We start from the raw sequence: 25,739 nt of genomic DNA on the forward strand, positions 1-25,739 counted from the left end.
ATTTCAGACACATTGATGCCTGAAACTTTTTGCATTGTCCTCTACTATATGCTAAATTATTAATTTGTCAGGCTCCATTTTTGCCCTATTGTTTTCATTCATCATAAATCATGATGGTTGTGTTTATTGTGCATAGAAGTGTGCCCTCATAATCCCGGATCGCTTGATGTCTTAAACACTGGGTCAACAACAACAACAAAGGCTTCTGACTCCCATTTTTCCCTTTTCCAAAATAACGGACAGAGGTGGAACCTAAACAATGAATGTTTTTGACCATTTAATTAACCCAGATCCCGAGGTTATTCGCGTGTCCCTACTAGAATTTCAAAGTTACCACGCAAGGATTTTTCCCGGGAGCTGTAACTGTACTCAGTTAAAAACATAGGTTCTGGAGGAACGTTTCAGAAAAAAGGCAGTTTAATTGCAAAAGAAAACAAACACCCCCCCCCCCCCCGCCCAACAAGCAAACAAACCAAACCCCACAACTCCCTTTAATGCCTGAAAGAATGACCTGCGCACAGTTTCCACGTGTAGGGGGGAATGTTTTAAAAATGCAAAGAGCTCTCCCTTTCCTGCTAACCTAGCACCGAGGGCCCAGGAGGGCAGCGGTAGGTTAGAAACGGGGTTTCTGTGCCAAGTTCTGAAGAAAGCCTCTTCTGTGACAAATGGCCCCGAGGCTTGCTGTCTGCTTCTCCGGCGTGCTCCAGCTATTTGCGTAGTAACACCGGGTACAACTAATGTGCCCATGAAATTTGACATTGGGCTCCGATGAAACCTGGTCCTCGCAGACCTCCTCCGCGCTAGTCTATTAGGTGAGCCAGAGCGAGCGGTGCTCCTTGGGATGCGTGGAGAGTTAGTCCGGGATTTTAACTCTCCGGGACGAGGTCTTCTTTCTTTCCAAGCCCTTCTCAAACAATTTAATTTTCTCTGAAAAGAAATCGTCTCCTCATCCCGGAAACAGTCTCCATTTCTAGAAAAAGCCACTCATTGTCTTCTTTCTCTCCTGGTCCTCTCTCCTCCCTGGCGACCATTGCAAAGAGCCTTTAGTGGGAAAAGCTACGCCGCGTCTCCTCGCGGAGTCCGGGTTCACCCTGGCGCTCCGAGCCCGCGCTGCCCTCCGCCGCCGCTTCGCCTCTAACCAAACCAACTCGCTCCAACTTTCCGCTCCCGGGCTCCAGCAGGGGCGCCCTCTGGGCCACCGACTGCGGCGAGCAGGAGCGACCCTGGCCCCGGGACCCCAGAGCTGCGCGCCCAGCTTCGGGCCGAGCAGACGCGCCCGCTACCCCCGGCCTCCCGAGCTCGCAGCACCGCGGTCTCCAAGCTCCGCCCGGCGCTGCGCCGCGCCCGCCCTTGGCTGCTAGCCTCTGGGACCCGCGTCTCCGGACACCAAGCCCTCTCAACTCCCACCCTCTCCACCCCTGGGGCAGCTCAGTAAAACCCAGTCCCCTCCTTTGCGCACGCCTCCGACCGCCCTCCCACCCCCTAGCACGAGCCCCGGAGAGAAAGCGCTGCCCGGGTCTCCCCATTACACCGGCCGCCGAGGGTCTGCACCACCACCAGCCGCCCTAATTCACGCTCATTCATATTCATCCTCGTTCTCATTCTCTCTCTTCCTCTGCCTCTCTCTCCAAAGACTCCTAACAAGACAGGCCGGGCCTCCTCGGTGGCACTCCCTTTCATTCATCGCCTCCCACCACACGCACACGCACACACAGGCGGACACACACACACACACACACACACACACACACACACCCCAACCCAGACAGCCCACTCCACTTTTCAGACGCCCACCTCCTCCATACTCCCCTCCCCTAAACAGACTTCCACCCACTCACCATCTGTAGCCTCCCTTCCGCCCCCCGCCCCGCCCGCCCGGCTCCCTCTCCCCAAGAAGCAGACCTGCACAGTGGGAGGCAGGGACCCCGCCAGACGCTCGGGTCGAGCGCGCCGGACTGACCTCTGCCCGCCCGGGAAACTAACAAAGGCGGTGCGCTCGCCCGGACCCCGAGAGCCGCGAGCGGCGGCCGCGCGGCGGGGCGAGCCTGGGCCGGGCCGGGCGAGAGCCGGGCGGGGGCCGCTCCGGAGCGGGGAGCAGCGGCGCCGGAGGACGCGGATCGCTCCCCGCGCGCGCCGCTCGGACGCCGCCGGCACCATGGGCTGCTGCACCGGGCGCTGCTCGCTCATCTGCCTCTGCGCGCTGCAGCTGGTGAGTGCCCCGCGCGCCCCAGTCCCGGGATCCGCGCCTGTCCTGGGACTGGCCTCCACGGCCCCCGCCGCGGACCTGCACCTCCCGGCGCGGCGCCTGAGTGCCAGCCGGGGGCTCCCGCCGGCCCCCGCCTCCCCGCAGCCCCGACCCGCACTGCCCTCCGGCCCCGGGCGCTCAGCGGGAGGGCGCGGTCTCCCTCTGGGCCCCGAGCTCTCGGGGTCACCGCGCACCCAGCGGACGTCGCGCCGAGGTCCCGGGGCCGCTGCCGGGGCGCTGGAGAGCGAGCGATTTCCCCGCCCCTCTGTCGGACCACTGGCTTTAGCACAGTCTGCTTTCCTGCTGAAGTTTCCCCGGGGCTTGTGGGCTCTTTCTTCTCGGGATGATTTTTGTTCACATTGTTTAATTAGAAGGCGCGTAAGAGTGCTCAGGTTCTGAGGACACAGAAACGGCCTGAACTCCTAGCTCAGACTGGGGTGATTCTTACCTTCCGCAGTTTGAAAGGTGGTGGTCGAGGAGTCTCGGATCTCCAGGAAGGAGGTCTGGCTGTGTGGTTTTAAACAGAGTATTCCAGCCCCCGCGCTTCCAATTTCCCTTTAGATTTTGTTGAAGTGTTGCACGTTCAGACAGCGACAGACTGACAGTTGTCATCAGGGAGAGAAGGAGTGAAAGGCTCCTTTGGCACAGTGGCTTGCCAGGGGAGTGCATGTACTGGGGGGTGAGAGATCCAGAGTGAAGAGGAAAAAGGCTTTCATTTCAGCGTGTGTGTGTGTGTGTGTGTGTGTGTGTGTGTGTGTGTTGGGAGGCTGCTTTTCTTAACATATGTCTATTAGGGACACAGACGGGCCCTGTGGTCTCTCTTCCACAGTCATTTGAGGTCAAGGCTACAGACCCATTGTGTCAGACTTTTGTATGTGAGAGATTAATAGACATCTCCTTCTCTTACACTTAAATTCTGTAGATGCTCTGCCAAGCCTTCTTCAAAGTGTTTGTTTTTGAAAGTTACATACATTAACTAGCATGTTTTTCCTAGCAAGGGGAAAAGCCTTCCAGTGAACTTTACTGACTAATGTCAGCCCTTCCAAGACTCATTAACTGAGAGATGAAATAATGCTCTTTCTTTAATAGTCCTTGTTCCTGTAAATGTATTGAAAGGTCTCACTCTTGCCTCAGTGTTCCACTCTCCCATTAAAACCTCCCTCTAGATGTGCTCTTCCTTGTTTACATAATACATGCATAGTTTATGTATTTATAGAGTTGCAGTCAGTGACGACTTTTCTTTAAGTCCATGGGATAGTCCCTTCTGTCCTGTTAAGTAGCACAGGACATAGTACATAGTTTCTTGAAAAAATAATTTTAAAATTCATTTGGACATGAATGTTTCCTTTCACTAAAGAAAGGTCGTAGGATAATTTACAATTTGGTTATTAGAAATGAACATGGCTTATAAATAGGAAAAACCGAATAACTCTTTAGTCAACTCTTGAATATGCAAGATTGTAGTCAGGCACTCTGGATCGTATAATGGCATAATTCTTTCTGTTGTACATGCAAATTACGTGTAGGAGTTTTTGATGCAGTGGATTTATCAATACAATTGTGATTTCCTTAGTTGATATTATAGTATTTGTGATGAAAATATGTTTGGTGTTTCATCTATCAGCCTGGAATGCCTCCACTTTCCACATATACCTCCTCAATTGATACAAAATGCAACGTACTCTTCAAACTTATCTCAAAATTCTGTCTTCTCTATGAAGGCTTTCCTGGTGCTCCAGGTAAAATCAATCACTTCTTTGGTTTGAATTGCACAGCACTTTGCCTTTTCCTCTGTTGGATCACATTTCATCGTCTTAAATTATTTTATTTACATATATCTCTCATCTCTAGACTGTAAGCTACCTGAAGATAAAGATGAAACATTATTCATCTTTGCAAACCTTGCAAGTGCTTAAGAGAGCTCATATCAGGAGCTGAAAAGTTATTTGCTGAATGTTTGACTCTTAAAATTATCTTTTGAGAAAGGCACCCATTTCACTAGTTTGCAGATAAGGAAGGTGATACAGAGTTAAACAACTTTTCCAAATCAATAGTTTTTACATGGTAGAGACGGGGAGAGTAAACTTTTAATAATTGGATCTCAGACAAAACAAAGCATGTATGTATTATATTACATGTATTATTACATCATGATATTGTATATAATACATTATATATATTTAAAGGATGTGTAGTGCTCGCTAGACAAATAATAATGATGATGATGTAATGTTCTTTGTTGTAAAATTTATATAGCCCATTAATTCTGGCAGAATCTTTTTGTTGAATTTGGTATACTCTTGGTTATGTAGATCTGATATGAATGCTGGTTAATGTTTTTATTTCCTTTGAGGAGTAATAGGAAAGTGACACAAGGAAGCCAGTATTGGAATTTTCCTCCTTCCGGGACCTGATGTTGGTTCACAGCCTCAGGGAACCTCCCTGGGTGAAATTCGAAATGGCTCTCATAGCAAACTGAGGGCTGATGGGGGGTGGGAAGGAGGAGAGGGTGGGTGGTGGGTACTGAGGAGGACACCCGTTGGGATGAGCACTGGGTGTTGTATGGAAACCAATTTGACAATAAATTTCATATATTTAAAAAAAATTAAAATAGACTTTTATATACACAGGTTGTTATATATGAACCTCACGGCAACCAAAAACCTAGATTAGATACACAATCTATATACAGAAAATAATTCAAACATAACACTAAAATTAATTAAAAAACCAACCAACCAACAAACAAAATGGCTCTCATACAGGGAAGGCAAGGAGAGACCAAAGAAAGAGGCAGGCCACTCCGGATTGGTAGGTGGCAGATTCCTAAGCAAGGTGACTTATGTATGAAGCGGCTACAAGATGAGTAGATCTCCACCCCTGCCTACCAGAATCTTAAAAGTTTAAATGGGGCCTTAACTGGGTTCATCCATGTGTACCATCGCGAAGGTCTCAACAACACATTACTTTCTCAAGACTGTGTCCTTGAAGTGACTCCCACAGTGGGCAAGATGTATATTCCAAGGACGGGAGAAGTAAGGAGCCTTGGATAGCCCTGGCCCAGCGTAAGGGGCAGCTGGCAGTCGTGTCCTCTTAGTGACCTCCTCCTTCAGCAGATGCTTTGCTGAATTGGGTAATCATTTTCACATGCTGGGAAACTTCAGTTTTTTTGTGTGCTATTGACAGGATAATGGCATAGCACATTTTAGGTTTAATATGTATTATTAGAAAACCTTCTCCATGGCTTTCCTAAACATAGACAATCAACAGAACAGAGTCACACCCTGATTTGTTTAGCATTTGCCAATTTCTTTGGTGTAAATATTCCCACCTTGGCCAGTTTGAAATACCATTACATAGTATTGCTAGCATACAGCTAGAATAGGCATAAATAACCTCAAAAGCAGGTGAAAGTAAAATACAGTAAAATAAGAAAGGATGTGTTTTTAATATTTATTACCTCTATTTTAATATTATTTATTTAAAATTAAGTTTATATTATTTAATTGTTAATAATGGCTCCATTTAACAACAGGGTCACAAAATCCTAAAAATATAAGTGACTCTCTGAGCCATTGTAAGCCTTGTCCAGCATACTAACGGGTAGAACCGGTGAAAACCAGGGAAAAAGATCTAGTGTTCTTTCCACTGAAACCAGCTGTCATTTTTTCTCTTTCATGTTTTTTTTTTTTTCTGCTCCCACCAACTGTTGGAAGTTGGAGGTTATGAAGCAGTAAATAAGAGTGGGTGTTGAGAGGGGAATGGCATTTGGAGCACACATTTGCTGAAAAGAATCTACATGCTAATGACTAGGAGGAACTGTGCAGGTCATTAAAAGATGGCCCATTAGCTCTTTCTAAAAGTTAAAGAAACAAGGGAAGGTTTTTATTATCTCACTCACATTTCCTCCAAGCCCAGCTCCAGAGTGAAACATCAGACTGGGAATAAGAAGAATTGGAGAGAACTCACTTGCAGGCTAGTGTATTCGGGTGAGCTTTTGGTTTGCAAAATCTCAGTCCTTCTTTCTGCTTTCTTCATTCTGCTGCTCTGCCCATCTCCCGTCATTACTTTGTCTCCACAGTTCTACCCCTAAGCAAATTTGTGCACTATGCCCCAGATTTTACATTCATGTTCTAAATTCTGCTGAACGAATTTAAAGGGAAATTGAGAAGCATGGATGCATGTCCATAGAAAACTATGCAAAGTAAATCTTTTCTGAAAAAGCAATTCACCACTGTGTAACAGATTCATCGAGTCACCCAAGAACACTTAAATTTATTTGTTGTTGCTGTTGTTGTTCAGAATACTTTTCATTTTGCTTGGCTTAGAATAATGTGTATTCTATTATCACGTGTGTGTAATCTAGAAATAAAAAAGAAACACTTAATTATATGCTTTTAGTAAATTACTTACAGTTGCTACATTTAAAGAAGTCTTAATTGCATTTTTGAAAGCCAAAAATTGGCTCCACATATCATTTCAGAGCCATCTTCTTATAGTGGCCCCAATGAAGTGTTGAACTTCGTGGTTGGCAGAGAGCTTTAGACTTTTTTTATATATATATATATATATCTCAAAGAGGTGACTCAAAGACACATTCAACAGGATTTCTGTCCCTGGTTGTTGGATTACCAGAGATTTATTGCTACTTGTATCACTTTATGGAAAGGTGACAGCCATAATGCCTTATTAGGCCTAATAATCAGTGGAACAAAGTTCAACTTTCCCTTTACATATCTGTAGTAACAGAAACCTTTAGAAGAGTTATAGAAACCACACAGCTTTCAACACACAGATAGGCTGTATGTTTTAATTTTAGAGGACATCCTCTCAAGTTAAAGAAAACTCATTTTGGGGTTTGTTTTTGTTTTTGTTGTTTTTAATTTCTCACAGAAAAAACCATGTTAACTTTCTCTCCATCCCACATTCAAACTATCTTGTCACCACTGGTGACTCTGTAAGGCTGAACTAAAATGTATTGAGAGGTGTCTGAATGATGATGGTGTGGTTGTGGTAACATGTTCTAAACTAAGTTTTATGAACCGTAGCGCTCAGCTGGTCTACATATTTGGCAGTGGATACAGAGATACATTTATTTTACTGTGTAGATACAATGACACTTTTGCTTTAACATGTTTTTCGTTTTAATAGCCCTTTTCTCCTGTGAAGTATCATTGTTAATCATTCAGTTTCCATTCTTTTTCTATATTGACAAACACTGGTTTATCTTGTGAAACCCAGGAAAATTTAGGGAAATTAAAATTATGGCTAATGAGACTTTAGTTATAACATGATTGTTGAAATCCTTACAACATTCTGCATTAGTGATTTTTTTAAAACACATCCAGATCCATTTATAGCTTTCTTGTTATTTAAGTATACATTCAGAGTATTGAATTTGCTGAGGAAATACTGTATTCTTATGGTTTTGTCACAGGTTGAATTGTGCCCCCACCCCCCAAATTCTTATGTTGATGTCTTCATCTCTGGTAATTTAGAATCTGATCTTATTTGGAAAAAGGGTCATTGCAGATGTACTTAGTTACGCGAGGCCATATTAGTATAGGGTGGACCCCTAATCCATATGATGGGTGTCCTTATATAAAGGGGAAACTTGGACACAGGTATGCACACAGGAAGCATGCCATATGACGAAGAAGGTAGAGTTCAGGGTGATGGTTCTACAAGCCAAAGTTTGCCAGTGAACCACCAGAAGCTCGGACAGAGGCATGGAACAGATTCTCTCTTATAGGCCTCAGAAGGAGAGAACTCTGCGAAAACCTTGATATTAGTCTAACCTCTAGACATCTGGCCTCCGGGACCATGAGACCGTATAATTTCTGTGGTGTTGTGTCATGGTAGCCCTCACAAACGAACACTAGTGTTTATTTTTTATTTTCTTAGGACATGAATCACATGTTTCTTTGAGTTTATCTCTTTGTGTATGTGCTAATTCTTTTACTGGATTTGAAGTCCACAAAGGGCAAAGACTTTGATCGACTCACAGAATCTTCCACTATACCCTACAAAGGGTAAGCACTCAGTAAATATTTGGAGAATAAAATGATGCATAAATGGATAGCTAAACTTCATTGAATTTTTTAATGTGCCAGGCATTGTTCTAGGTACTCTACCTATGTCTATGAAATCATATAGATTCAGAAATTAAGGCAAAAAGAGTTTGAGTAACTTGCCCAGAACCATGTAGCTGGTAAGTGATGGAACCAGGGTTCAGATTTGGAGTCTGCACTCTCTTTAGTGCTTCTTGCAATTGAAATGATCAACAAAGTTCAACCAATGTTCAGAGTCCCTAAGCACTGAGTGTACCAGTGTGAATTATGTCGAAGGGCTGAAGGGCTGTCAACAAATATGTAAACAAAGATTATCTAATCACAAATGTTGTCAAGTGTCATTAAGATGAACAATGTCCTTCGTAGATGGGGTGGTCTGGATGACTTCCCGGAATTTGGAAGCGGAGTCTGAAAGAATGACCAGGAGTTAGTCATGCAAAGACAAGGGAACCATTCTCAGCGGAGGAAACCAAATGGGCATAGTGTCTAGTTTTAGAAGAGCAGGGTATGTCCCCAGTTGTGACAGAAGTCTGGTGTGGCTAGGGTGCGGTATGAGAGCGTGCATGCAGCGAGATGACATTGGACACACGCCGTGACACCTGATTTCCTTTAGGGAGCAATGTGGATCCACTGAGCCAGGCTATCATGTGAGTTATGTTTGGAAATACCCTCACCGCTGAGTGGAGAACAGATCAGAGGGAAACGAGAGGAAATGGGAAGCGGGATGCTCTTCTGTTATTCTGAGCAAGAGATAATGCAAGTCAGACACGTGTCAGACGAGAACAGATGGGGGAGAGTATGGACTTGAGACACGATGGAGGAGGTAGAAAGCCTAGGACTCGCTGTGGGGATCACCTCCCCATCTTGCGCAACAATATAACAGAATATATTTTACTAACAATGTGAGAACTGGGTGTTGTGGGGGATGGAGGTGGAGGAGGCGTGTTTGTCTGGGGACATAAGGGTTCTGGGTTGGACACTTGGAGATTCTGATACCTAAGGCCAAGTAACCGTCAGGTCTATGAGCCTGGAACTCAGACGGTAAGACTAGACTGAATACTCAGATTTGAGACTCGCAAGCAAGATTGGTATTTAAAACCCCGGAGGAGAGAGTGTAAGGATAGATGGGGGTAGTATCAGAAACAGGACTCAACGTTGTAAAACTGAGAAAATGGAAATGAGCCAAGTGTGCCAAAATGGAAATATTTGTATGAACCTGTTATTTTATTCTGCATAAAATGTGAAGTGCTCTTGATTTTTTTTAGACATTTTCTCCAGTTATGATCAAATCACTTTAATTCTGGTCACTTTTGTGTGGATTTTTGTTTTGCCTAGTTTTTTTGTTTTGTTTGTTTTGCTTTGTTTTCCCCTAAGAGAATAGTCCTTATCATAATATTTTGAGAAATAAATTGCTTTCTATCCCTAGAACTTCATTAGTGCTTTCTATTTAAAAAAAAAATGAACTGCTTTGTTCATATTTTTCACCATCCTGTCACGAATTTCACAATGTACATTTTGGGCGTCTAGGAAAGATTTGAATAATTATCTATCTATCTATATACATATATATGTGTGTATAAGGAAGAATTTCAAATACTTTCTTTTCTTTAAGTTTATTTATTTTGAGAGAGAGAGAGTGAGAATGCGAGTAGGGAAGCAGCAGAGAGAGAGAGAGAGGCAGAGAGAGAATCCCAGGCAGGCTCCGCGCTGCCAACACAGAGCCTGATGCAGGGCTCAAACTCACAAACCCATGAGATCATGACCTGAGCTGAAATCAAGAGTCAGACGCTGAGCCAACTGAGCCACCAAGGCACCCTCAAATACTTTCAACATAAGAAATATTTTTCGGGGCGCCTGGGTGGTGCAGTCGGTTAAGCGTCCGACTTCAGCCAGGTCACGATCTCGCGGTCCGTGAGTTCGAGCCCCGCGTCAGGCTCTGGGCTGATGGCTCAGAGCCTGGAGCCTGTTTCCGATTCTGTGTCTCCCTCTCTCTCTGCCCCTCCCCCGTTCATGCTCTGTCTCTCTCTGTCCCAAAAATAAATAAACGTTGAAAAAAAAAATTAAAAAGAAATATTTTTCAAGTTTTTATTCAAACTCTAGTTAGTTAATGTATAGCATAATATTGGTTTCAGGAGTGGAATCCGGTGATTCATCACTTATGTACAACACCCAGTGCTCATCACAGGTACCCTCTTAATGCCCATCACCCATTTAGCCCACTCTCTGCCCACCTCTCTTCTCCTCTAGCAACCCTCAGGTTTTTTTTCTATAGTTAAGAGTCTCTTATGGTTTGCTTCCCTTCTTTTTTTCCCCTTCCCTATGTTCATCTCTTTGGTTTGTTAAATTCCACATATGAGTGAAATCATACAGTATCTGTCTTTCTCTGACTTATTTCGCTTAGCATAATGCACTCTAGCTGCATCCATGCTGTTGCAAATGGCAAGATTTCACTCTTTTTGTGTACACACACACACCACATCTTTATCCATTCATCAGTTGATGGACATACGGGCTCTTTCCATAATTTGGCTCTTGTTCATAAGAAATTTTGACTTCATATTGCTTAAGATTTTGGTATTAGAGACAAAAATGCACATCAATATAAACTTTGCATGGTTTCCTTGCAAGAGTTTGCATGAGTGGGCAGAAGAAGCAATAGATCTATATATGTGTATTTTGACTGTTTTCCTTAAGCATTTTTTTTTATCAGGGGAGGTATATCTTGCTTAAAATAGCAGGATTTCAAGTACTTAATAGCAATTACTTATTAAAGATAAAAGCAAAAATCAGAACAGAAAACACAAAATCTGAGGGCTTTTAAAATAAGATGACAAACAGTAGACGAGTGTATCTCCCCTTTCTCCCAAGGCCCCAGTGTTCGAATGAAACAATAATTGTGCTAGGAAGAAAAAGATGGGGCAAACAGATGACCAGCAAAATTGCAGAGCCCAGTAAGATATAAAGCAGAGTGTATTTGAGAGAACAGAGCCTTAATCTAAGGCCGTGTGCTTTGTGCACTGCATAGAGGTGTTCTTGTAAGAGCTGAAATCTGACATTATTCTGCTTATCACAAGGGGCACCCTGGAGTGGGGCTGGAGCATTGGGCACCTTTGAGGTTTGCGTCTTCAGAGTTAGCTACCTCATGCCATTGTGGAGAAGATATGGAATAGGAGAATAAATACATTAATTGTTTTGAAAGGAAAGTTGACCGATGTATAAGTTAGGATTTATAGTAGTTTAGACAACAATGAGGAGATTAAAAAGAAAACTGCAAATGATTATGTTTTTCAAGTTTATTTATTTTGAGAGAGAGAGAGGGAGAGAGAGCGAGAGCGCACACATGGGAGGAGCAGAGAGAGAGGGACGAAAAGAGAATCCCAAGCAGGCTCCATGCTGTCAGCGCAGAGCCCATTGTGGGGCTCAAACTCACAAACCATGAGAACATGACTTGAGCTGAAACTAAGAGTTGGATGCTAAACCGACTGAGCCAACCAGGTGCCCCCCAAATGACTATTTTTAATTGCTTATTTTGATTTTCTTGTAATACTTTTTATGTTACACTCGAAAGTAATTTTGACACTATAAGGTGAGATTTTCAAACCTAATTTTGAAGATGTTCTTTATGTCAATTTTAGGGAAACCGTGTGGCAAATACTTGATAAGGTGAGTGGACCTTCCTTCATAGGTACTCAAATATTCATGCTTTTAATCCCCATTAACACTAATTGGTATTAATGTGTGTGAATCTTCATGCATTTACCACAGAGTATAACATTAGACTAAAAGATAGCACTTTATCGATGATTAGTATTCAAAACACCGGTTAAACGGTAGTACAAGCAAATGCTACATGGCACAAACTAATTTACATTTTTAATTTGGTACATTTTGCAAAGATACCAACATAAAATGGGACACAGGCCCTAAATCCCTTTAATAGAACCTTTTGATCTTCTGGTGTTGGTAGAGAATTGGAGAACAGATAGTTTAAGATGGGCATAAACAGTTCTTGTGAAAGCATTTCATCTTACTCGATGCCATAAGGTGAGAAAGATGAAGCTTTGAACTGCTGCATTGCTGTTGTGTTTGGTGCTGGTTAGAGAATCCCCAGTTCCTTGATTTGGAGGAAGAGCATCTTTATTGGGAACAGGAGATAAGGGGGAAGGCCAGTGGGCAGCAGGGGGTACTGACAGAGGTTCTCAGGATCAGAATTAGATGGTCTGTTGTTAAGGGAAGCAGGGCAAGATCGTGGCAGTATTAATGATTTTGTTCTTTTTTTTTCCAGTTTTTTTTTTCTTTTCTGCATAGAGGGCTGCTCTTTAGAATAGTTTTCCTGATTAATTGTACTCCTGAATTAAAAGTAGAATTAAACGTTTCAGTTTCTTCTCTCCACTCCCTTCACGGATACTTGCATTATGATTGCTTTCCTACAGACACCCAGTTCCTTTATTAACAAGAAGTATTGCATAGGATTTTAGCTATCAGATTCTCGTAAGAGATATGAGCTCAATGGATGTGATGATAAGTCGTAAATATATTTCTGACGGTTTCTCTCTATTCCAGTAATTAGAGACGTGGCTGTACTTTGCTATTGATTAATATGTAGTATAATAAGTGCTTGCATGTGGCAAGCCCCAGGCGATAGAGGTTGATTGGTTAAATTGGTTAATTAAATTGGTACAAAGAAGAATGTTCTATACGCGGGTTATGTTTCCTGTACCGATAACTAGCTGTAACTGATCATAATTAAGAAAATGGGAAACCTAAAATTCTCATTAATGACAGTTCTTTATCAATTTGTATTTCTGTCTTTCAAATGACAGTTTATAAAAGGTAACCTTAGAGTTGAGGGGTCCTCAAGAAATTATCTACAACTGTCTTTAGCACCATGGCAGGACTATGCATGACTCTTCAATACTGACTACTGCCCTGGTGATTCTCAAATATCTCTGAGAATGGAAACTTTTACTGTTAGCAAAGTCGTCCTTATGTTTAAATCGAATTTCTTGGGGCACCTGGGTGGGTCAGTCGGTTAAGTGTCTGGCTCTTGATTTTGCTCAGGTCATGTGACCTCTAGACTGTCATGAACTCATGGTCCTGAGATTGAGCCCCAAGTCAGGCTCCAGGCTGGATGTGGAGGCTGCTTAAGGTTCTCTCTCCGCCTCTGCCCCTCCACCGTGTGTGCACATGCGCAACCCCGCACCCCCAAAAATAGAATTTCTCTTGCTTCAATTTCTAGCTTCTATTCTACACATTTGCCTTTTATCTGGATGAGGAATAGCAGATACAGGCAGTGACGTTCTGGAGCTGGCTTGTTCTAGCTGGGGAGAGTTCACTGGTATGTTTCTAGAAATTCTGCAAGCCGGTTGTTAAACCCAGCCTTTATTAAAAATTAATTGCGTAAACTTTAAATTAAATTAAATTAAAAATGCAACGCTTCCTGATTCTGCATTGTACTGTTAAGCTGTGCTGTCCATTGTTACTGTAACGTAGAGATTCCATATAACAGGATGCTATTGAGCATCTCTTTCAAGCTCTGCATCCAGTGAGATCATACTGGTAGCTAAAAATCTATCATGGTGGAAGTATTTACATCATGAAGATACACAAAACCCACAAATCAGGCCCTCCTGCCACCCCTCAGAGCCAGTTATTAAACATTTACCAGCATGCAACTGGGTAGGGGCTTTCCTCAGAAGAAAGCCAGTTTTCTTGTACAAGGAGGGACTGACTTATAAGCCCTTGATGTAACTAATTAATGCATGAATAGAAAGTATATTTCCTAACCTAAATGTTTTATTTATTGCTTTAAGTTTATCTGTAAGATTGTTTACACGTGATGGAGTTTTTATTTTCAAAAGTTACAATATTAACTCCTTTTATATAACAGCTTTCAGATCTCCCTAAGCACTATAGTTGATAACTGATTTGTAACTAAATGATCCAAAATTGGTAATGGTTCCTAAATTTCATTTCAAGTAACCGACTGTACTCTAGGATCTTTCACTATGAGGGAAAGTCATTTCTGCCTAATGTGCGTTAATTGATTCCCCTGAGTGATGGCACTCCAATGCCCCAGCCTGGCCACCTGGCCATGTTATCGGTTCTAATTTGCTCTATCCACAGGGATGTCAACTAATCAATGGCAAAAAGTTAAAAAATATCTTCTTGAACCACACCAGGTTCTTCCAGGCTTGGGATGGGCTTCAGTTTTCTGTTTTCCGCACATTGAAATCCTAAGTAGTCATACTTGAAGGAGGCTGTTGGAAGGTGATTTATTTGAGCACATACTAAAAACATGTATTTTTAAATTTTTGTTATTTTTCTTACTAAATGTTATTTTTTAAAAAGAAATCATTGTTACAATATGGAACAAAGTCCTTTTGTGCCTCAGTTTCCTTGTTTCATTCTTATAACATCTCCATAAGGCAGCTAGTTAATATATTCCCATTTCCAGATGAGAAAACCGAAACATGGAGAAATGAAGGAGTATATGAAGCGGTATGGTACGATATGGCTTAAACCACGAGAAATGCAGAAACATGGATAACAAAATTTTGTGTATTACCTTATGACTGGATTAAAAGAGTGGTTTCTCTGGGCTCAGGCTAAACCTGTTGGAAAGAGTATTTATTTAAGCAAGTATTTTCTTTCCATACAATGTCGTTTTTCAAATGTTACCCAGGTGACTTAAGTAATAAGTAGAGACACCGTAACTATTTGAAATAGCTTTTATTTCTCTTCTGCTTCTGTTAGTACAAGGCGGCTTCCTCAAGACTGATACCTATATTTGGAGTCCCTCAGGAGACACTCCAATTTATCCTAAAACAAAAGAATAAAATGCAAGTGTTCTGCAGACCAGATAGTCTGCAATTTTTGCATGCTCTATTTTCTTCAACAGATAAACCACTTCCAAGATGCTTTTACTGTTCAGTTGTAACTTACTAATACCATCGTGACATCTACTCACAAATATCCTTTCTCTCCGTGAGACTTTGAGGCATTTTTTTTTCTTTCTCTGATGGGAAATCTTTTTTTGGCCTTGGAGTGTATGACTGTCAAAGATCTGAACGTTACAGCCACACCATTCACTGACTGAGCATCTTAAATGCAGGGCCAATTAGAGGAATCATTAGATGAAGCCACTGAACAATTAGGAAGCCTGCAAAGATCCCCTAACAGCCTTTTCATCTGAACAGAGAGCTGTGGTTGGTAATACAGATGGAGTCGTCCTCAGGGATCTGTCCTCCACACACATGGTTCTGTTGAAGCGTTTCACAAGTAGGAGACTTAACATTCTGTAACATTTCACAGACTGCATCATGCAGAGGAGCATTGGTCATCTATTATTAATATGTTTGTTTGACTAGTCCTGAAGTGTCTTTATACATACTTTTTAACTTCTTCACCACTGATTATATTTTTTGTTAGAGGGCAGAGGTTTGGGGGAGTTTGATTTAAGATGTAAGTAGTGGCTTGATTTTCTTTTAAGATAACTTGAAATACAGGATACTAATTTTCTTCATACACATTTTTCCTTATTGATGACAAGCCTGTTTGGTAGTTGAAAAAACATGCATGGAGTCTAATTCAAGATCATATTTCTGTCTTATGATATCAAAGAAATAATATTATTTCCTACCCAAACCAAAGAGAGAATTATTTGTGAGCGTATTTTCAGACATTTGAACTTTATATGTCTTATAATTTTGCTCATTATAAAATTTGATTTGATTTTGGAGTGTTGATTCATTGCCATCCTACTCCTTAAGGAAAGGTTTAAAATGCCCTTAGCAGAATGGTAGTTAAAGCCCTTTTTATAAAAAGAAATACGCTTCTTTGGTCAATATGTATTGTGCGTTATATTTAACCAAGAGGTAATCTGAATTTAGATTTGGGTCAAGCAACAACTGCGGTGCCTATGTGCTTTCCGTGACTCAAAGCAAAAGGAAGAGCAGCAGAGAACCCTTATCCCACAGGCATCAGAATTGCGTAATGGATGGTTAGCTGCTCTCTAGCCAAGACTCTCTCCAAGGTGCTCTGAGACACTGGAGGTTGACCTCCTAGGAGACGGATCACAACTAGGTGGTAGGATTAGCGCTGTAAGAGCACCATTTAATGTGCTATAACTTAACCCAAGATAGCCGCAGAGTCAGATGACATTAGAAATAGGTTGTTCAGATTGAACTAAATGCGAGTAAAAAAGATAGTGCAGGAAATCATGGCAAATTTTATAAACTTTATCTATGTAAGTGTAAGGAATAAAATCATTGCACATTTCTGGGGGTTTCTGATCATCAGACTTCTATTACATTCATGTATAGGGGAAATGGTGCTTTTGGTGGGATTAAGGAACATATTGGTATATAAACTCCATTATATGCAATGATAACAATGTGCAAGAAAGTTCTGAAGATAAAGATCTTAACAGTAATAAAGTACGGGCAAAAGATGAGTGAGCATCGCATGTTGGAATGCACAAATACAAACATGATATGTAGCAGTCCACTCTTGTCGGCATTTATCAGATATATTTAAACACAATAATGTGATAGTTTTTTGTTCCTCATAGTGAAGTACTTTGAGAAATGTGTAGTCAAATGTAAAGGGAGTGCTAATTTGGAAACAGTTCAGGAGGAAGAATGAAGGAATTCAGATTATTTAGCCTAACGGTGGATTATTAGTATAACAGGGAGCTGTCACGGAACTTTGAAAGGAAAATATGAACCCCCAGCGCCCCGTTTTCTTCATCCCTGGAATCATTGTCCCACTGTGTGTATTCTGACCCATCCTAGTTACTGAGCCAATGTTGACAGCGTTAGAATAGTACATATGTCATCTTTAGCTGTTCAGTTTGTTGCCAATAAGACTTTAAATCATATACCTGAACATCTTTTTTTCTTAGAAGCAGAAAGAATAAGACAACACTATAGTGAGATGATTTATCAGTCAAACCTTTCCCGAGGTGTCCCACTTTGCTCCTTACCCACTTGGTTCCTCAGCTTTCTTGGTGGTTCCTAAGTCTGGCAACCGATTCTACCCTGTATTGTTGGTTTGGGCCTGTCTATGTAATAAGATGCAATCGATGTTAACTTAGCACCATATTTAGTTACATCTTTTTCTTGTGCTTCCTGCATCAGTCTCTTACCACTGTGAAAGATGCAGACTCTGAGGTTTATATACCAATTGTCATTACAAACCACCCTCGCTCTGCAAATCCCAGCTGCAGCTTGATCTGTTCAGCTGTCCATTGTGATGATAAAATTACAATGTAACCGCGCCTGTGCCACTGCTTCTGTGACCACCGTCTGCTTGTGTCACACCATGAGTTCTCTCCTCAGTTGTATTTTTGTAAATGTGACACTCTTATGGAGACACTCAGAGGCCACCTGGAACAGTGTTTTATGATCAGGCTTTTCCACCCATATGGCTGAGAAAGGAGCCATGTGACATTTTCCAACATGGCCACTTCTGTGACAAAAGAGAAAAAGTGTTATCAGAAACTCGTACGTTATGGCAGCACATGGTGGATAAAACAGGTGCATGAAAGGTACTATTACAGAAAATGAGTTTGATGTTAATTTAGGTATGTAAGTAATCAATTCTTAACTACTTCTTGAATCATTGTTTAAAACTACAATCGGGACTTTGAGAGTAGATGCGTGTTTCTTTCTACTACTCCATTTGCTTTTCCATATCTATCTATCATCTATCTATCTCTCTCTCTCTCTCTCTCTCTCTCTCTCTCTCTCTCTCTCTCTATCTCAGTCTACATCTGTGTCCAAAGGCAGGAGAAGATGGATATCAAATGCAAAGAGACCACATTCTCTCTTCTGCCCATTTGTTTTATTTGGCCCTCAATAGAGTTGATAATGCCCACAGGCATTTGGGAGGTGATTTACTTTATTGATTGAAATGCTTACTGATTGAAATGCTAATCTTTTCCCAAAAAGACTATCCTCACAGGAACATTTAGAAATAATGTGGGTTTTTCCCCCAGTTTTGTTGAGAAATAATTGATATACATCATTATATAAATGTAAGGTATACAGCATGATGGTTTGATTTACATGTATTATGAAATGATTATCACTATAGGTTCAGCTAACATCCATCTTATCATATAGATACAATAAAAAGAAAAAAAACAGAAGAAAAAAATTCTCCTTATGATTAGAAGTCTTAGGATATACTCTTGCAACAACATGGATGGAACTAGAATGTATTATGCTAAGTGAAATAAGTCAGTCGGAGAAAGACAAATATCATATGATTTCACTCATATGTGGATTTTAAGAAACAAAACTGATGAACATAGGGGAAGGGGAGGAAAAATAAGATAAAAACAGAGAGGGGGCAAAACATAAGAGACTCTTAAATACAGAGAACCAACTGAGGGTTGTTGGTTGGGTGTTGTGTGGGGGATGGGCTAAATGGGTGAGGGGCATTAAGGAGAACGTTTGTTGGGATGAGCACTGGGTGTTGTATATAAGTGATGAATCACTAAATTCTACTCCTGAAAGCATTATGATGCTATATGTTAATTAACTTGGATTTAAATAAAATTAAAATATATATGTATGATCTACTCTCTTAACTTTTTCTACGTCACATAACAGGGTTAAGCTGAAGTCATCATGTTGTAACTTGCATCTCTCGTACTTATAACTGGAAATGTGTGTCTTTTGGCCCACTTCCTCCAATCCCCCCTCCTGCCACCCCCCACCTCCAGTAACCACATGTCTGATTTCTTTTTCTGTGACTTCTTTCTTTTTCAAGGGTTCCACATGTAAGTGAGATCATACAATGTTATATGTTTGACTTTTCTTACTTAGCCTAATGCCTTCAAGGTCCATCCATATTATTGCAAATGGTAGAATTTCCTCATTTTTTATGAAATAACATTCCATATTATTATATATAATACTATATATAAGATACTGTATATACTATAATACAGTATATACTATAGCATATATATATATCTCACAACTTCGTTATCGGTTCATCCATCCATGAACATTCAGGTTGTTTCCATGTCTTGGTTGTTGTGTACATGCTGCTGTGAACATGGGGGTGCAGGTATCTTTCCCATTTAGGGTTTTTATTTTTCATTTCCTTTGCATATATTCCCCAAAACGGAATAGCTGGATCACATGATAGTTTTATTAGTAACTTTTTAAGGATCTTCCATGCTGTTTTCTATAGTGGCTGTACCAATTTACAATCCTCCAACAGTGCACAAGGGTTCCCTTTTCTCCACATCTTGCCAGCATTTGTTATCACTTTATTTATTTATTTATCAATTTTTTAATGTTTATTTATTCTTGACACAGAGAGAGAGACACACACACACACACACACACACACAGAGTGTAAGTGGGGGAGGGACAAAGAGAGAGGAGACACAGAATCCAAAGCAGGCTGTAGGTTCTGAGCTGTCAACACAGAGCCCAACCTAGGGCTGGAACTCATGAACTGCGAGATCATGACCTGAGCTGAAGTGGGTTGCTTAACTGATTGAGCCACCCAGGCGCCCCAGTTATCTCTTTTATTTTTGATGATGACTATTCTAACAGGCATGAGATGATATCTCATTGCGATTTTAACTTGTACTATCCTAATAACCAGTCATGTTGAGCATCTTTTCGTGTACTGTTAGCCTTTCCTATATCTTCTTTGGAGAAATGTGTATTCAATTCCTTTGTCCATTTCTAATTTGATTATTAGTTTTGTGTGTGTGTGTGTGGTTTTTTTTTTTTTTTTTTTTTTTTTTTTTGCTATTGAGTTGTTTGAGTTCTTTATTTATTTTTTCAACGTTTTTTATTTATTTTTGGGACAGAGAGAGACAGAGCATGAACGGGGGAGGGGCAGAGAGAGAGGGAGACACAGAATCGGAAACAGGCTCCAGGCTCTGAGCCATCAGCCCAGAGCCTGACGCGGGGCTCGAACCCGCGGACCGTGAGATCGTCACCTGGCTGAAGTCGGACGCTTAACCGACTGCGCCACCCAGGCGCCCCATGTTTGAGTTCTTTATATATTTTGGATATTAATCCCTTATCAGATACATGGTTTGCAAATATATTTTTTCACATTCTATTGGTTGTCTTTTCACTTTGCTAATGATTTTTCTTTTTCTTTCTTTTTTTTTTTTTTGATGTATAGAAGCTTTTTAGTTTGATGAGTCCCATTTGTTTAGTTTTTCTTTTGTTGCTTGTGCTTTAGGTGTCACCCAGGCGCCCCAATAATCCTTTTAATGTGCTGCTGAATTGGTTTGCTAGTATTTTGCATCTATAGTCATCAGGGATATTAGCCTGTAGTAGAAATCATGTTTTATCAACACTTTGGGCATCCCTTACCCCAGTCAAGTTGACACATAAAAATTATCATCATACAGCCATTACTGAGGCAGAAAAATAAAATAAGAAGTTTTCAGTAAATGTTTATAGACATACAGTTGGTACATTCCACCTGCAAAGCAAACATTTGACATTTTATTTTTTAAATTATGAATTTTAATTATGTGACTTCATTTAAATATGATATAAAGCATGTTTTATATCTTAATGATGTCATTGAGTCAGTTCCCCTCTTTTTTCATTAACGCTTAAATTTTGCACTCTAAATTAGAGTTTCTGAGAAGCTCTACATTGGTGAAACTTCTTTGGTTGCATTTTTTCAGTTTACATTTTCAGTATGTGGCATCAAAACTGTAATTAGGTGGTTTCAGATTCGGAGGCACAAGGAAATTTGAAACAATTCCAAGCTTTTAATATTGCATACTTCTTTCCCAATCAGTTTGGTGTAAGATTTTAAGTATCTGAAAGTCGGTGGATTCAAATACGCAGTGTAATTCCTGCATTATCATGTATGACCACGGTGAAAATTAACAGCACCCTGGGGACATATTTCTCAGGATAAATCAGTCCCACAAAACTGATTTAAATTGAGTTCTTTACTTCAACAGGAGCTTATTCTTTCTTTACCCCCCTCCTCCTTTCTTCTTCTATTCTTTCTCCTTGGCCTTCCTTCTGCCTTTCCTATCCTGTATTTCTTTTCTACCTTCTGTTAACTTTATGTAGAAGACAAGGAGTTTGAAAGGCTGATAATATACTTTATAATGGCACATATTTTTCCTGAGTGCCAATTTACTTTTGAACACTATTATTCCCATTCGATATACTTGTGGTACTTAAAATTAACTCATTTCTACCAACAAGATTATTTCTGAGAGTTTTTAGAGCCTCATGTATGGGATCACAACAGCAAATATGATTAGGTAGATATGGACCGAATCTCAATGCCATTACATTCATTCATTCTTCCAAGCATCTATTGATTTATTCATGAATTTATTCAGGTATAATTACCGAGGGCTACCCATGTGCTCTGCACAGTGCCAGACAGTGGCTGAATAGGGCACACATAGCTTTCCCCTCATGGAGTGTGGTGTTTAATGATAAACAGAGTTTAATTACAGTACATGTCTGAAGCACAGAGGATTATAACTTGAGTAATTGCTGTATGTCTGAGTGTTTTTGGCTAATGTTTGTGGTAAGATTGTGGTCAATATTAACATTACCTAACAAAGTGTTTGAAATACTTTTTATTTACTACTTAATCATTTTTATTTACTACTTCACTATTACTACTGCTACATGACTGTCTATGAGAGGACTTAGGGGTGCCTCCTGGTTCGGTTGGAAGACCATGATCTTGCGGTCATGAGTTCGGGTCCCATGTTGGGTATAGAGATTACTTAACTAAATAAAACTTTACAAAAAAAATCATCCTTGTCCTGAGGAGTTTATAGTCTTGTAACTGGAGACAGTTAAGTAAATAGATAATGTCAATGTAATGTGCCAGGACACAGAACTAAGCTTGGCGTTCTGAGTAGGCATCTAACCCAGGCTAAGAACACGGCACTCAAGGGAGGCTTCCAAGAGGAAATTATGCTGGAACAAAGTGTGCAGGCCGGTGGCTCAGTGGCAACCAATTTGGATAAGATTAACTGATAGATACGGTCATGAGTAAATAATTTATGCACAGTATTATTGTGAACAAAGCAGAAGGTCAAACCATATGGGACATGAGTAATATCTAAAAGAAAGCGAAATGTCAATAAGAAATGTAGTTTTTTGATACAAAAACAATCTACCATACCTTCTCCAATAGAGAGAATAACAGGTGTGAAGATTAAAAAAAATGCTAGTGCACCGATGTGTTCTTTCACACATATGGTAAAATGTCTTAAGGAGTCATAGAGTCCCAGAAAGTGCCTCTTGGCTCCTCAGAGGGGAGGAATAAGGGGATCCCAGTCAACAGGCCCGGACTCTACTCCTGATCTCTTTCTGTAGAACATAAAGGCTAAGAACACTTTCAGCAGAGCAGTTAAGACTCTATGTTTTAGAAAACACTAAAGTCTAACTAAGACTTTATTTGGGAAAGTGGTTCTACCACTAGTTTAGAAAGTATAAGTGGTTGATTTATTAAGATGTAGATTATTTATTTTTATTTATTAAAATTTTAAAAAGTTCCTTATTAAAATTCTTGCTAGGAAGTTTCCAGATTTAAAAAATTAAGATTTTTCTCTTCACGTGCATACCTTCACACTAAATGATGACAAATTCATTTAGAAATATACACACATATGAAATAAAATGTGTTATTTCAAATACATACTATCAAAACTTCAGACATGTTCAAAGGGGAACATTGCATGAAAGAGCTAATCTCATAGTGTGATTTTCTAAGGGGACTCTTGAGAATTGTATAAATATTCCATTGAGGAGATGAAGTAGCCATCACTGCCCATTGTATAATAATTGTATTTACAGCAAACATTTTTACTATGTTGTGTTTTTTTTCCAAAAGTATATAACACTATTTTCTGAGTTAGAACAAATAATAAATAGAACTCTCTGTTTGTGTTCCACCATTGAAATTTTGGCTTGTGTAGATTATTCAAAATCGTAGCAATACAGCAAATGACTCAATTTTCTTGCACAACATTTCTCCTTACATGGAACCCATTTGTTTAATTTTTAATAGATTACTAATTCAGTGAACCCTGGTGAAATTTCAATGGGATTTCAGTGTTTTTAGGTCAAGTATTGGCAGTTTTTTGTATTTCCCCCTAATTATTTGCCACACCTCTATTGGCAGATAATATGCTACATTAACATGAGTGGTTATCTTCTCTGAATTATAACTCTGTGCCAGTGTTCCAGATTATCACTTTTTTATTTTCTATTATTTGTATATATTTCTCTCCTGTCGTAAGGATGGAAGGTTCCTGTTCTACTTGTTTTTATATTCCCCACAGTGCCTGCACCCTGATTTACACATAGGAGCTCCTCAATAGATACCTGTTGAATTCAGAATAAGTGAGTTATTTTTTCCTATAACATCAGGATGCTTTTGGTTCCATAAAACAAAACATGTGGGTAGAAGTTGCTTTGGTTAGTGCTCCTCAAAGTGTGATCCCTAGATTGGTATCAGCACACAGACTTCATTTCTGATCTGTAAGGAGCTAAGTACTTAACTAAGCATTTATTTTTTTAACATATTTTTTAATGTTTTATTTTACTTTACTTTATTTTATTTTATTTTATTTTATTTTATTTTATTTTATTTTATTTTTGAGACAGACAGAGCATGAGCAGGGGAGGGCAGAGAGAGAGAAAGACATAGAATCAGAAGCAGGCTCCAGACACCGAGCGTGTCTGCACAGAGCCAGATGTGGGGCTTGAACCCATGAACCGTGAGATCATGACCTGAGCCGAAGTCGGACGCTTAACCAACTGAGCCACCTGGGCACCCCTTAACTAAGCATTTAGAAACATTTATAGCAATTTGAATTTTTCATGACATTCAAGTGTCTGACTATTATCCTAAGAACTTACTTTTATTTTATTTTACAACAGTTTTTGTCTTCAACTGATTGAAAATTGGAAAAAAAAAAGTTTCTTTATTGCAGAGTGTTTGAGAAAGCACAAATTTAGACCCCGAGTGTGTATATTAGTAAATCTCACATAACAAGAAATCAAGAGGGAAATAGTTGCTGGGGTTGGATTACCAGTTCAGTAGTGTTAGGGCTCTATGTTGGTGTTCCTTGAATTCCCTTTCTTCTACCCTGGTTACAATATGCCATCAGGGGTACCAAGTCTTCTGTTTTCCCATGAAAATACTCATCTCAGACGAGAAAGGGGTAGGTGGAAAAAAGCCTTTCTCTCTTGTAGCTTTCTTTGCATTTAGAAGGAGAATCTTTGGGTGCCTGGGTGGCTCAGTCGGTTAAGTGTCTGACTCTTAATTTCAGCTCAGGTCATGATTTCATGATTGTGAGATTGAGCCCTGCATCAGGCTCCATGCTGTGCATGGAACCTACTTGGGATTCTCTCTCTCCCTTTCTGCCACTCCCTTGCTCACACTCTCCCTTTCTCTCTCCCTCTCAAAATAAATAAACTTAAAGAATACTAAAAAAAAAAAAAAAAAATAGAGAATCTTTTCCAGATTTCTCCCCATATTTACTTGATGAGAATTGAGTCATTTGCCCTCCTTCAGTCAATCCCTGCAGAACTCTGAAGGTCAAGTCCAGCATGACCCAACCTCTAGGCAGGACACCTCGCTGCATGAATGGAGCTAGGGTTCTCTCAACAAGAAGGACCGGAGAATGGCTGTCCTGCATATTTCTCTAAAGATCTAACATTATCAGGGGCGCCTGGGTGGCGCAGTCGGTTAAGCGTCCGACTTCAGCCAGGTCACGATCTCGCGGTCCGTGAGTTCGAGCCCCGCGTCAGGCTCTGGGCTGATGGCTCAGAGCCTGGAGCCTGTTTCCGATTCTGTGTCTCCCTCTCTCTCTGCCCCTCCCCCATTCATGCTCTGTCTCTCTCTGTCCCCCCCAAAAAATAAATAAACGTTGAAAAAAAATTTTTTTTAAAGATCTAACATTATCAGAAATTGACATAGCCACTGAGAATATTTCAGTAAGTCGGAACTTATAATATGGCTCAAGTTTATAGACTGCCTATTATGCTAGCTATTTTATGTTATTCTTCATATTTTGTACAACTACCCCTACACATAGCCAGTGTTACACTGGGGGAAATGAAATAGAGAAAGGTAAAGTATCTTTGCCGTATTTGGTTAAGTATTTGGTGCCATAGGGTGAGCAGACAGTGTACATGATATCAGAAACCTAGGGAGGTCTGACCCAGGAGACTCTGACTTGAGCCATGTCCTCTTTTAAATAGGTAATGTGAACCATCTTAACGTTTCCAAGTACAATTATTGGCTTTCTGGCACATGGGTCTATACTTTTTTCTTCTCTGGTCACTAAAATGTGAACCCGCTCTGCTGCTATCTGAAAAGCACCCCCTATAACTACATCTGTCACTGTCATTTGCTGCCACCAGTGTCAAAGG

At 40.5% G+C, this 25,739-nt stretch overlaps 1 protein-coding gene across 1 annotated transcript in view; it reads left to right on the forward strand.

Annotated features, from left to right (window-relative positions):
- The window catches only part of NKAIN3 (sodium/potassium transporting ATPase interacting 3), a 616,620-nt gene that overhangs the window by 907 nt on the left and 589,974 nt on the right, over positions 1–25,739 (forward strand). Inside the window, exons 2-3 of the mRNA XM_023248646.2 lie at positions 1,048–1,431; positions 1,487–2,209. Of these exons, the coding sequence (XP_023104414.2) occupies positions 1,048–1,431; positions 1,487–2,209 (1,107 nt within the window). The remainder of the gene's footprint in view (positions 1–1,047; positions 1,432–1,486; positions 2,210–25,739) is intronic.

Source organism: Felis catus, chromosome F2 (assembly GCF_018350175.1).
Source record: "Felis catus isolate Fca126 chromosome F2, F.catus_Fca126_mat1.0, whole genome shotgun sequence".
Taxonomy (NCBI): domain Eukaryota; kingdom Metazoa; phylum Chordata; class Mammalia; order Carnivora; family Felidae; genus Felis; species Felis catus.